We start from the raw sequence: 13023 nt of genomic DNA, 5'->3' as shown, positions 1-13023 counted from the left end.
AGGGAAACGGCCCCATCAGCCCACCGAGCCCGCAGTGACTCCACCACTAAAGGGGGAGGAGTTGGGGATGATCAAACACATCACAAAGACAGCCTTCTTCCACCTCAAAAACATTGCCCGTCTCCGTCTATCCCTCTCCTCCACAGCTGCAGAAACCCTCATCCACGCCTTCATCACCTCCCGTCTGGACTACTGCAACAGCCTCCTCTATGGCGCACCCTCAAAAATCATCAATAAACTTCAATACATTCAAAACTCCGCTGCCCGTCTACTCACACACACCTCGATCCGTGACCATATCACCCCCGTCCTTTATAAACTCCACTGGCTCCCCATCCCCCAGAGAATCCAGTACAAAATCCTCCTCATAACCTATAAAGCCCTCCATAACCTGGCCCCATCCTACCTGACCGACCTCCCCCACAGGCACACTCCCACCTGCACCCTCCGCTCTGCCGCTGCCAATCTCCAATCCCCCCCACATCCGGACTAAACTCAGATCCTGGGGGGACAGGGCTTTCTCCATCGCTGCTCCCACCCTATGGAACTCACTACCCCAAACCGTTAGAGACTCCTCCACACTCACCACATTCAAAACATCGCTGAAGTCTCACCTGTTCAGTACTGCCTTCAACCACTGAAGGTCACCTCACCTTCTGTCTCCTTTCTCTGTTCATTTATTTATTTACTTATTTATCTATTTATTCATTTCCCTATGTTCTCAAAATCTCTGTAAAGCGTCTTTGAGTATATGAAAAGCGCTATATAAATAAAATGTATTATTATTATTATTATGATCACAGTGAATGGCGGTGCTGGCTCGAAGGGCCAAATGGCCTCCTCCTGCACCTATTTTCTATTGAGTTTGATAGCCACAGGGAAGAAGGATCTCCTGTGGCGTTGTGTGGTGCATGTTGGTGGGACCAGCCTGTTGCTGAAGGTGCTCCTCAGGTTGGCCAGTGTGTCACGGGGGAGAGGGAGGGAGCTGTATTGTCCCAGCATGCTCCGCAGTTTGAGGAGCGCCCTCCCCTCCGAGACCCCCTCCCGTGAATCCAATCCAACTTCCCCCCCCCCAGGAAGGGGGCCGGCCTTCCCGACGAGTTTGTTGACCCTGTTGGCGTCCGCGACCTTCGCCCTGCTGCCCCGGCGCCCAGCAGCGAAGAAGACGGCGCTGGTCACCGCCGATGGGTGGAACATCTGCAGCATCTCACTGCAGACGTTTAAGGAGCGGAGCTTTCTCAGAAATACAGCCCGCCCCGTCCCTTGTACACGGTCTCAGTGTTCCTGGACCAGTCCCGTTCACTGTCCAGGTACACTCCAAGGTATTTGTACTCCCTGGTAAACTGCACATCCACACCACTGATGGAGACAGGGGACAGGGGTGTTCCTCTCCTCCTAACGTCCACCACCAACTCCTTAACCTTGTCGGTGTTGAGCTGCTGGTGATTCAGCCCGCACCTTTCAACAAATCCACTGTATGACATTCCTTGCCGAACACGTGAATGAATGAATGAATGTGCAAAAAAGTAACCACGATAAAGGAAACGGCCCACTGCCTGTAACTCGTGTTACAGCTAACCTGACTTCTTCAGGTTCAGTCTGAGGAAAGGTCTCGACCCAATAGACAATAGACAATAGGTGCAGGAGGAGGCCATTCGGCCCTTCGAGCCAGCACCGCCATTCAATGTGATCATGGCTGATCATTCTCGATCAGTACCCCGTTCCTGCCTTCTCCCCATACCCCCTGACTCCGCTATCCTTAAGAGCTCTATCTAGCTCTCTCGAATGCATTCAGAGAATTGGCCTCCACTGCCTTCTGAGGCAGAGAATTCCACAGATTCACAACTCTCTGACTCTCTCTCAGTTCTAAATGGCCTACCCCTTATTCTTAAACTGTGGCCCCTTGTTCTGGACTCCCCCAACATTGGGAACATGTTTCCTGCCTCTAACGTGTCCAACCCCTTAATAATCTTATACGTTTCGATAAGATCTCCTCTCATCCTTCTAAATTCCAATTTCTTGAATTCATCTAAACTGGCAAACGGGTGTTTAAACTGTAGGAAGGAACTGCAGATGGTGGTTTACTATTATCTCATCCCAAAATGCTGCAATTCCTCAGCACGACAGTGAATGACACTCAAGGATTAGTAATCTTATACGTTTCGATAAGATCCCCTCTCATCCGTCACGATCATGAAACGCGCAGTCATTTTGCACAAGCTGTGGGGTTATTTAATCACGAATGACTTGATGTGGTTTCAGCAATCCGGACCTGCGCAGGATTGAGCCAGGATGGGAACGGGCGGAGAGCCTTCCACAGATCGGCCCCCACCGAGTACTTGGCACCGGGTCAATGGAGCGCAACAGAATTACAAGTACGGACGCTGGTTTCAAGTACTGTTCAGTTTACGGTCACAGTACCGGGGTACAGTGAAAAGCTTTTGTTGAGTGCTATCCAGTCAGCGGAAAGACAATACATAGTGTAAGAAAATAACTGCAGATGCTGGTACAAATCGAAGGTATTTATTCACAAAATGCTGGAGTAACTCAGCGGGTCAGGCCGCATCTCAGGAGAGAAGGAATGGGCGATGTTTTGGGTCGAGACCCTTCTTCAGTCTGATGTCAGGGGGGCGGGACAAAGGAAGGATATAGGTGGAGACAGGAAGATAGAGGGAGAACTGGGAGTCAGTGGAAGACCCCACCACTGGCCAGATCTTCCCATCCCCTCCCCTTTCTGCGTTCCGCAGAGACCGTTCCCTCCGTAACTCCCTGGTCCACTCGTCCCTTCCTACCCAAACCGCCCCATCCCCGGGCACTTTCCCCTGCAACCGCACGAGATGCAACACCTGTCCCTTTACCTCCCCCCTCAACTCCATCCAAGGACCCAAACAGTCTTTCCAGGTGAGACAGAGGTTCACCTGCACCTCCTCCAACCTCATCTATTGCATCCGCTGCTCTAGAATGTCAACTTCTCTACATCGGCGAAACCAAACGCAGGCTCGGCGATCGCTTCGCTCAACACCTTCGCTCAGTCCACCTTAACCAACCTGATCTTCCGGTGGCTCAGCACTTCAACTCCCACTCCCAGTCTGACCTTCCTGTCATGGGCCTCTTCCAGTGCCATAGTGAGGCCCAGCGCAAATTGGAGGAACAGCACCTCATATTTCGCCTGGGCAGCTTGCAGCCCAGTGGTATGAACATTGACTTCTCCAACTTTAGATAGTTCCTCTGTCCCTCCCGTCCCCTCCCCTTCCCAGTTCTCTCTCTATCTTCCTGTCTCCACCTATATCCTTCCTTTGTCCTGCCCCCCTGACATCAGTCTGAAGAAGGGTCTCGACCCGAAACGTCGCCCATTCCTTCTCTCCTGAGATGCTGAGTTACTCCAGCATTTTGTGAATAATTGCCTTCGAAAGACAATACATGATTATATGCAGGGTGTCGGGGGTTTATAGGGATAAGGCAGGAGAGAGGGGTTGAGAGGGGAAAGATGGACCGGCCATGATTGAATGGCGGAGTGGACTTGATGGGCCGAATGGCCTAATTCTGCTGCTATCACTTATGAACAATCGAACCATCCACAGTCTAGAGGTACAGGTGCTCATCGACTTATGATGGGGGTCACGTTCCTAGAAACCCGTCGTAAACCGAAAGTATCGTAAGCTGGAATGCATTTAATACACGCGATCACGTGGCCGGAAGCAGGCGGTGGCTCGCTAAGGATCGCTGCCGTTTGAACCATCGCAAAGTTGAAATATCGTAAGTCGAAGCATCGTAAGTCAGGGGGCACCTGAATATGATAAAGGGAATAACGTGAAGGACGTTTGGTGCAAGGTGAAGTCCAATCAAAGGTAGTCCGCGGGTCTCCAATGAGGTAGATGGTAGCTCTGGACCGCTCTCTGGTTGTGGTAGGATGGTTCAGTTGCCTGATAACAGCCGGGAAGAAACCGTCTCTGAATCTGGACGTGTCCGTTTTCACACTTCTGTATCTTTTGCCTGATGGGAGAGGGGAGAAGAATTGGATTCCTGTGTGTTTTCAGTACCATCTTCAAGTCAAGTCAATTTTATTTGTAAAGCACATTTAAAAACAACCCACGTTGACCAAAGTGCTGTATAGGATAGGTGACGTTTCGGGTCGGGTCCCTTCTCAGACTGAAGAAGGACCCCGACCCTCTCCTTTTTCTCCAGAGATGCTGCCTGACCTGCTGAGTTATTCCAGCACTCTGTGTCCATCTTTGGTAGAAGCCAGCATCTGCAATTCCTAGTTTCTACAGTCAATCTTGGTTCTTGTCTTACAAAAGTGGGCACAAAACCTCATGGATATGTCAGCGAATCAAGGATCTGGAGAGGGAGGAACCGAAGGACAGGAGAAGAGGAGGAATGTTTTTGGCCAGAAGGTGGTGAATCTGTGGAATTCATTGCCACAGACGGCTGGCCAAGTCAATGGGTATTTCTAAGGCGGAGACTGACAGATTCTTGCTTAGTAAGGTCAGGGGTTATGGGGACAAAGCAGGAGAATGGGGTTGAGAGGGAACGATAGATCAGCCATGATTGAATGGTAGAGTAGACCTGAAGGGCCGAATGGCCTAATTCTGCTCCTAGAACTCATGAACAGGGAGACTTAGAGGTTCCAACTCCATGATTCCCTGTAACTTGCAATTGAGGTGGATCGGGTAGTGAAGAAGGCATTCGGCATGGATTGTTTCTATGTATCAAATCTTAAGTTGGACTACATTTGGAGCAGCGCATTAATGTTATAAATAGAACAGAGGCATTGGAAAATGTCCAAAAAAAACTAAAAAGGTGATAGCAAAACATGTAGAGAAAGATTCGAGGACCTGGAGCAGTTTTCAGTAGCAAAGAGAAAGCTAAGAGATGATGATAGAAGTCTTTAAAATTATGTCAAGCTTTGATGTGGAGTAGATGTGGAGAAAACATTTTAGCTTGAGGGCAAACTGAGGTTGTAGATTACTTGCTGGATTTTAGAAGAATGAAGGGGGGCCTTATTGAAATTTGCCGAATAGTGAGCGGCCTGGATAGAGTGGATGTGGAGAGGATGTTTCCACTAGTGGGAGAGTCTAGGACCAGAGGGCACAGCCTCAGGAATAAAGGACGTTCCTTCAGAAAGGAGGTGAGGAGGAATTTCTTTAGTCACAGGGTGCTGAATCTGTGGAATTCTTTACCACAGACGGCTGTGGAGGCCAAGTCAATGGATATTTTTAAGGCGGGCATTGTTAGATTCTTGATTAGTGCGGGTGTCAGGGGATATGGGGAGAAGGCAGGAGAATGGGGTTAGGAGGGAGAGATAGATCAGCCATGATTGAATGGCGGAGTAGACTTGATGGGCCGAATGGAGTAATTTGCTCCTTGGAGTTTAGAAGAATGAAGGGGGCCCTTATTGAAACTTGCCGAATAGTGAGCGGCCTGGATAGAGTGGATGTGGAGAGGATGTTTCCACTAGTGGGAGAGTCTAGGACCAGAGGGCATTAAAGGAATAAAAGGACATACTTTCAGAAAGGAAATGAGGAGGAACTATTTTACCACAGAGTGTGAGAAATTGCCACCCCATGGAGGTGCAGAGTGAAATAGCCTAGATGGAGTGCAGGAGAGAGAAGAAATGGGACGATGTGCTGCATGTGTTGAATTAAGCTTCACAGGGGTAGATCCTCAGGGAGCACTAATGCCAATGTGCCTCGGGGGGGGGGGGGGGGTGTCGAGGGCTCTTTTCCTCTGCTGTAGACCTAATGACCTACAGGCTGCACTTGGCACAGTGTTTATATTGGCACGCAGGATTGGTTTAGTTTAGTTTAGAGATACAGCGTGGAAACAAGCCCTTCGGCCCACCGATTCTGCACCGACCTGCCATCCCCGCACACTAACACGCACCAGAGACAATTTAACATTTACACATTTTTACCGAGGCCAGTTAACCTACAAAGCTGCACGTCTTTGGAGTGTGGGAGGAAACGGAAGATCCCGGACAAAACCCACGCGGGTCACGGGGAGAATGTACAAACTCCGTACAGACGGCGCCCGTGGTGGGGGTGGAGCCCGGGTCTCTGGCGCGGTGAGGAGGCAACTCTACCACCGCGCCACCGTGCCGCATGGCTATTTGCAGGCTTTTGAAAATAGCCAATGAAAAGGCATTTGACATTCACAATTAATGGTGTCATTTCTTCGTCCTTTCTGGAGCAAGCTCTTCTGTAACAACGGCTTTGTACATACTCCCTGTGGCCTGCGTGGGTTTTTTAGATGATTATTTTTTTTAGATTTAGAGATACAGCGCAGAAACAGCCCCTTCGGCCCACCGGGTCCGCGCCGCCCAGCGATCCCCGCACATTAACACTATCCTACACACACTAGGGACAATTTTTACATTTACCCAGTCAATTAACCTACATACCTGTACGTCTTTGGAGTGTGGGAGGAAACCGAAGATCTCGGAGAAAACCCATGCAGGTCACGGGTAGAACGTACAAACTCCGTACAGACAACGCCCGTAGTCAGGATGGAACCTGAGTCTCCGGCGCTGCATTCGCTGTGAGGCGGCAACTCTACCGCTGCGCCACCATGCCGCCCTTTCTTGGCCACCATTAGAGTGCAAAACATTCGAGCGCACAGCAGTCCTGAACTACAATCTACCTCATTGGTGACCCTCGGACTATCTTTGATCGGACTTTACCTTGCACTAAACATTATTCCCTTATCATGTAAATGGATCGATTGTGATCATGTATTGTCTTTCCGTTGACTGGTTGACTTTACGTTCCTCCCACACTCCAAAGACAGATGGGTTTGTAGGCTAATTGGCTTGGTATGAATGTAAAGGTTGTCCCCAGTGTAGAATGGTGTTACGGTGTTAAGGTTTGTAGGCTAATTGGCTTGGTATGAATGTAAAGGTTGTCCCCAGTGTAGGACGGTGTTAGTGTGCGGGGATCGCTGGTTCGTGGGCCGGCCGAAGGGCCTGTTTCGGCGCTGTATCTCCAAACTAAAGTAAACAAGCTGACTGGGTTGGAGGTGGCAGGCTGGGATTATTGTGTGACGGGGTGAGCCTTGCTGGGCTTTTCTCAGTGGTGTTTCCATGTGACCACCTGGCCGCTGTTGACTTGTTACCCATTCCTGCTTCCACCCCTTCCCCCAGCCACAGCGGCCACTCAGCCCGAAGGCTCACCGCTCATCTCCCAGGATGTGAACCGGGGAAAGCCCGAGGAGATCCGGACTACCTCACGACCCAGCAGACCCGCTGTAAGTACCGAATGCACCTAAAGTCACCGGTCGGTTATTTATTTATTTATTCCATTTGTTGTCACATGTGCCGAGGTACAGTGGAAAGCTTTTACATAGAAACACAGACAACAGGTGCAGGAGGAGGCCACTCGGCCCTTCCAGCCAGCACCGCCATTCATTGTGATCATGGCTGATCATCCACAATCAGTAACCCGTGCCTGCCTTCTCCCCATATCCCTTGATTCCACTAGCCCCTAGAGCTCTGTCTAACTCTCTCTTAAATCCATCCAGTGAATCGGCCTCCACTGCCCTCTGTGGCGGAGAATTCCACAGATTCACAACTCTCTGGGTGTAAAAGCCTCTTATCACCTCAGTTTTAAATGGACTCGCCTTTATTCTTAGACAGTGTGTGGCCCCTGGTTCTGGACTCGCCCAACATTTGGAACATTTTTCCTGCATCTAGCTTGTCCCAGTCCTTTTATAATTTTATACGTTTCTATAACATCCCAATAGACAATAGACAATAGGTGCAGGAGGAGGACATTCGGCCCTTCGAGCCAGCACCGCCATTCAATGTGATCATGGCTGATCATTCTCAATCAGTACCCCGTTCCTGCCTTCTCCCCATACCCCCTGACTCCGCTATCCTTAAGAGCTCTCTCTTGAATGCATTCAGAGAATTGGCCTCCACTGCCCTCTGAGGCAGAGAATTCCACAGATTCACAACTCTCTGACTGAAAAAGTTTTTCCTCATCTCCGTCCTAAATGGCCTGCCCCTTATTCTTAAACTGTGGCCCCTGGTTCTGGACTCCCCCAACATTGGGAACATGTTTTCTGCCTCTAACGTGTCCAACCCCTTAATAATCTTATATGTTTCGATAAGATCCCCTTCTCATCCTTCTAAACTCCAGTGAATACAAGCCCAGTCTTTCCAGTCTTTCCTCATATGACAAACCCTCCATCCCGGGGATTAATCTCGTGAACCTACGCTGTACTCCCTCAATAGCAAGGACGTCCTTCCTCAAATTAGGAGACCAAAACTGCACACAATACTGCAGGTGTGGTCTCACCAGGGCCCTGTACAACTGCAGAAGGATGCAGTTGTCGCATGCCAACCAGTCAACGGAAAGACAATACATGATCACAATCGATCCATTTACATGATAAGGGAATAACGTTTAGTGCAAGGTAAAGTCCGATCAAAGATAGTCCGAGGATCACCAATGAGGTAGATAATAGTTCAGCACTGCTGTACGCTCGAATGTTTTGCACTCTAATGGTGGCCAAGAAAGGGCGGCACGGTGGCGCAGCGGTAGAGTTGCCGCCTCACAGCGCCAGAGACCCGGGTTCCATCCCGACCACGGGCGCTGTCTGTACGGAGTTTGTACGTTCTCCCCGTGACCTGCGTGGGTTTTCTCCGAGATCTTCGGTTTCCTCCCACACTCCAAAGACGTGCAGGTTTGTAGGTTAATTGGTTTGGTGTAAATGTAAATTGTCCCGAGTCTGTTGACCTGCGGGGATCGCGGGTCGGCGCGGACGCGGTGGTCCGAAGGGCTTGTTTCCGCGGCTGTACGTCTAAACTAAACCAGATTTAGACCAAAGGGGAAGAAAATTAAAAGAATCTGAAGGAAAAGCAAAGAATGCTGGAAGCACCCGGTGGGTTCGACAGCACCGGTGGAAGTAGAAACAGCTCATGCTTCAGATCATAGAATCTAGTTTGTTTCGTTTATTGTCAAGTGTACCGAGGTACTGTGAAAAGCATTTGTGGCGTGCTGTTACAACTGGGAAAGAGAGAAAACATTGGTTTGCAGTTGCAGAAAAGGAAGGCAAGGCGTGCGACGGATGTGGTAAATACCCTGATAGACAATAGACAATAGGTGCAGGAAGAGGCCATTCGGCCCTTCGAGCCTGTACGCACCGCCATTCAATGTGATCATGGCTGATCATTCTCAATCAGTAACCCGTTCCTGCCCTCTCCCCATACCCCCTGACCCCGCTATCCTTAAGAGCTCTATCTAGCTCTCTCTTGATAGGATGAGAACAAATAACAAGAGGCCCGCCCCTCAGTGCCCCTCAGTGCCCCTCACTGAAGAAGGGTCTTGACCCGAAACACCTATATCTTTTCTCCTTCTAAATTCCAGTGTATACAAGCCTAGTCGCTCCCGTCTATCAACACATGACAGTCCCGCCATTCAGGGAAATAAACTGGTAAACCGATGCTGCACTCCCTCAATCGCTTTGCCACAGCCAGTGCCACATCTCTGCTTCTGTGGAGATCGTCCATAGTGCATGTCTCTCCACCACATCAGTAGGTCACCATTGTCTGCACCTCTCCACAGTTGCATTTGTTCTTTGGTGCCATTAGAAGGGTGAGAGGGGATCTTATCGAAACGTATAAGATTATTAAGGGGTTGGACACGTTAGAGGCAGGAAACATGTTCCCAATGTTGGGGGAGTCCAGAACAAGGGGCCACAGTTTAAGAATAAGGGGTCGGCCATTTAGAACGGAGATGAGGAAAAACTTTTTCAGTCAGAGTTGTGAATCTGTGGAATTCTCTGCCTCAGAAGGCAGTGGAGGCCAATTCTCTGAATGTATTCAAGAGAGAGCTAGATAGAGCTCTTAAGGATAGCGGAGTCAGGGGGTATGGGGAGAAGGCAGGAACGGGGTACTGATTGTGAATGATCAGCCATGATCACATTGAATGGCGGTGCGTACAGGCTCGAAGGGCCGAATGGCCTCCTCCTGCACCTATTGTCTATTGTGAGGCAGCAACTCTCCCTCTGCCCATTCTCCGGCAGTTTTGTTTTCTGCCTCAGAAGGAGAGATGGTCTCTTTAAGCAGCAAGTTTCATAAGATGTACAGAGTTAAATGCACTCTTTGCACAAAGTGTAGTAGAGTCTGTCCCCTGGAGCTGTGTGAATCACGACGATCGACAGTACCTCAGGATCACTGATTCACCAGCCAGTCCAGCTCCAGCTCCAGCTCGATGGTGACACCTGCAGTGCAGGACCTGCCACTACAAGCTGCAACTCTTTGAATTAGTTTATTGTCACGTGTACCAACGTACAGTGAAAAGCTTCTGTTGTCTGCTAACCAGTCAGCTGAATACATGATCGCAATCGAGCCGTCCACAGTGTACAGATACATGATAAGGGAATAACGTTTAGTGCAAGGTAAAGCCAATAAAGTCCGATCGAGGATAGTCCGAGGGTCTCCAATGAGGTAGATAGTAGTTCAGCACTGCTCTCTGGTTGTGGTGGGATGGTTCAGTTGCCTGATAACAGCCGGGAAGAAACTGTCCCTGAATCTGGAGGTGTGCGTTTCCACACTTCTGTACCTCTTGCCCCGATGGGAGAGGGGAGAAGAGGGAGTGGCCGGGGGTGAGACTGGTCCTTGATGATGCTGCTGGCCTTGCCGAGGCAGCGTGAGGTGTAGATGGAGTCGGTGGAAGGGTGGTTGGTTTGTGTGATGGTCTGGGCTGCTGGCCTTGCCAAGGCAGCGTGAGGTGTAGATGGAGTCGGTGGAAGGGAGGTTGGTTTGTGTGACGGTCTGGGCTGCTGGCCTTGCCGAGGCAGCGTGAGGTGTAGATGGAGTCGGTGGAAGGGAGGTTGGTTTGTGTGATGGTCTGGGCTGTGTCCACAATTCTCTGCGATTTCTTGTGATCTTGGATAAAGTTGTTCCCATCTCTGCACAATCTTGAACGTGTGTCACCATAACAGCTCTGGGATCTTGGTTTGACCTTAAATCATGGGAGGAATAGACCGGGTAGATGCAGAGAGTCTCTTGCCCAGAGTAGGTGAATCGAGGACCAGAGGACATAGGTTTAAGATGAAGGGGAAAACATTTAATAGGAATCTGAGGGATAACCTTTTCACATAAAGGGTGGTGGGTGTATGGAACAAGTTCACAAGTTTTCGAAGTAGAATTAGGCCATTCGGCCCATCGAGTCTACCCCACCATTCAATCATGACTGATCTCTGCCTCGTAATCCCAATTTCCTGCCTTCTCCCCATAACCCTTGACACCCGTTCTAAACAAGAATCTGAATATCTCTGCCTTAAAAATATCCACTGACTTGGCCTCCACAATGAGACCCACGGATTAACTCCCCTCTGACTAAAGAAGTTCCTACTTGCCTTCTTTCTAAAGCTGCCGGAGGAGGTAGTTGAGGCTGGGACTATCCCAACGTTTAAGAAACAGTTAGACAGGTACATGGATAGGACAGGTTTGGAGGGATATGGACCAAACGCAGGCAGGTGGGACTAGTGTAGCTGGAACATGTTGGCTGGTGTGGGCAAATTGGGCCGGAGGGCCTGTTTCCACACTGTATCATTCTATGGCTCTGTGACCTGCTGAAGCTGGTACACGTGTTTCATGTTGCTGTACTTTGTAAATGTTCGAGCATTATGCTTTGTATTCTACCCAAGCCTTCTCAAGGGCCTTATTCATGCAACCAAGAGCGGTGACTAACCGATGTCATATGAACAAGTAATCATCTGCCAACTGTCTGCCCAAGATAACAAAATAATGGAGAATATTTGACATTCACGGCAAGCCCAGTAGTTTAGTTTAGTTTAGAAATACAGCACGGAAACAGGCCCTTCGGCCCACCGGGTCCGCGCCCACCAGCGATCCCCGCACACTAACACTGTCCTACACACACGAGGGACGATTTACATTTGTACCAAGCCAATCAACCCACTAACCTGCACGTCTTTGGAGTGCGGGAAGAAACCGAAGATCTCGGAGAAACCCCCATGCGGGGAACGTAAGACTGCGTACAGACAGCGCCCCTAGTTGGGATGGAACCCGGGTCTCTGGCGTTGCAAGCGCTGTAAGGCGGCAACTCTACCGTCGCGCCACCCGTTTTGAATATAAGCTATTGAATTCTGGAATGATCTAAGGCAACCTGTGTTAACTATGAGTGCCATGCAAATTTATTCCCAAATTGTCAAGTCTCTTTAGTGTTTCTTTGATAGAAATGTCATTATAGTTGTTTGAGCGGCAATGTTGTATATGAATTAACTTCGTGTTTGCTCATGTTTAACTGTCTGCCTTCTTTCCTTTTGCCTGCCAAACTTTGCAAACCTGCAGAGCTATAAGAGGGCAATAGGCGAGGTTAGTGCCATTCTATGTTCCAACGTCGTGGCTTTATGGTTGATGATCAATGTGCACTGCACCTAGGGTCAATCTCGCTTAGCGCTGGGGTTTGGAAGTAAATGTAAATGCATCCCTCCCTCTCTCTCTCTCCCCTTTTCCCCCCCCTCTCTCTATTTCTCTCCCTCTCCCCCTCTCTCTCCCTCCCTCTCCCCTCTCCACCCTTCTCTCTCTCCCTCTCCCCTTTCTCTATCGCTCCCTCTCCTTCTCACCCTCTTTGTCCCTCTCCTTCCTCTCTCCTTTTCCCCCGCCCTCTCTCCTTCCTCTCCGTCCCCTTCTTCCCCTCTCCTCTCCCTCTCCACTCTCTTTATCCCTCTCTCCCTCTCTTTTCTCTCTCCTTTTCCCCCTCTCACTCTCCCCCTCTTTATTCCTCTCTCTCTCCCTCTCCTTCCTCTCTCTCTCCTTTTCCACCTCCCTCTCTCCCTCCCTTCCCCTTCTCTCCCCATCTCTCTCTCCCCCTCCCTCCCCCCTCTTGCTCTCTCTCTCCCTCTCCTTCTCCCCCTCTTTCTTTATCCCTTTCTCCCTCTCCTTCCTCTCTCTCCTTTACACCCTCCCTCTCCCCTTCCTCTCCCTCCCATCCCCTTCTCCCCCTCCCCTCTCTCTCCCCCTCCACCCCCTCTCTCCCTCTCCCCTCTCTCTCG

The 13023-nt window shown here is 50.0% G+C and overlaps 1 protein-coding gene across 1 annotated transcript in view; it reads left to right on the top strand.

The window, feature by feature from the left end:
• The window catches only part of LOC144609311 (misshapen-like kinase 1), a 55962-nt gene that overhangs the window by 21604 nt on the left and 21335 nt on the right, over positions 1-13023 (top strand). Inside the window, exons 6-8 of the mRNA XM_078427742.1 lie at positions 2263-2375; positions 7139-7242; positions 12320-12343. Of these exons, the coding sequence (XP_078283868.1) occupies positions 2263-2375; positions 7139-7242; positions 12320-12343 (241 nt within the window). The remainder of the gene's footprint in view (positions 1-2262; positions 2376-7138; positions 7243-12319; positions 12344-13023) is intronic.

This window comes from Rhinoraja longicauda, chromosome 34 (assembly GCF_053455715.1).
Source record: "Rhinoraja longicauda isolate Sanriku21f chromosome 34, sRhiLon1.1, whole genome shotgun sequence".
In the NCBI taxonomy this organism is placed as follows: Eukaryota; Metazoa; Chordata; class Chondrichthyes; order Rajiformes; family Arhynchobatidae; genus Rhinoraja; species Rhinoraja longicauda.
This window is presented reverse-complemented; position numbering and strand designations above follow the sequence as displayed.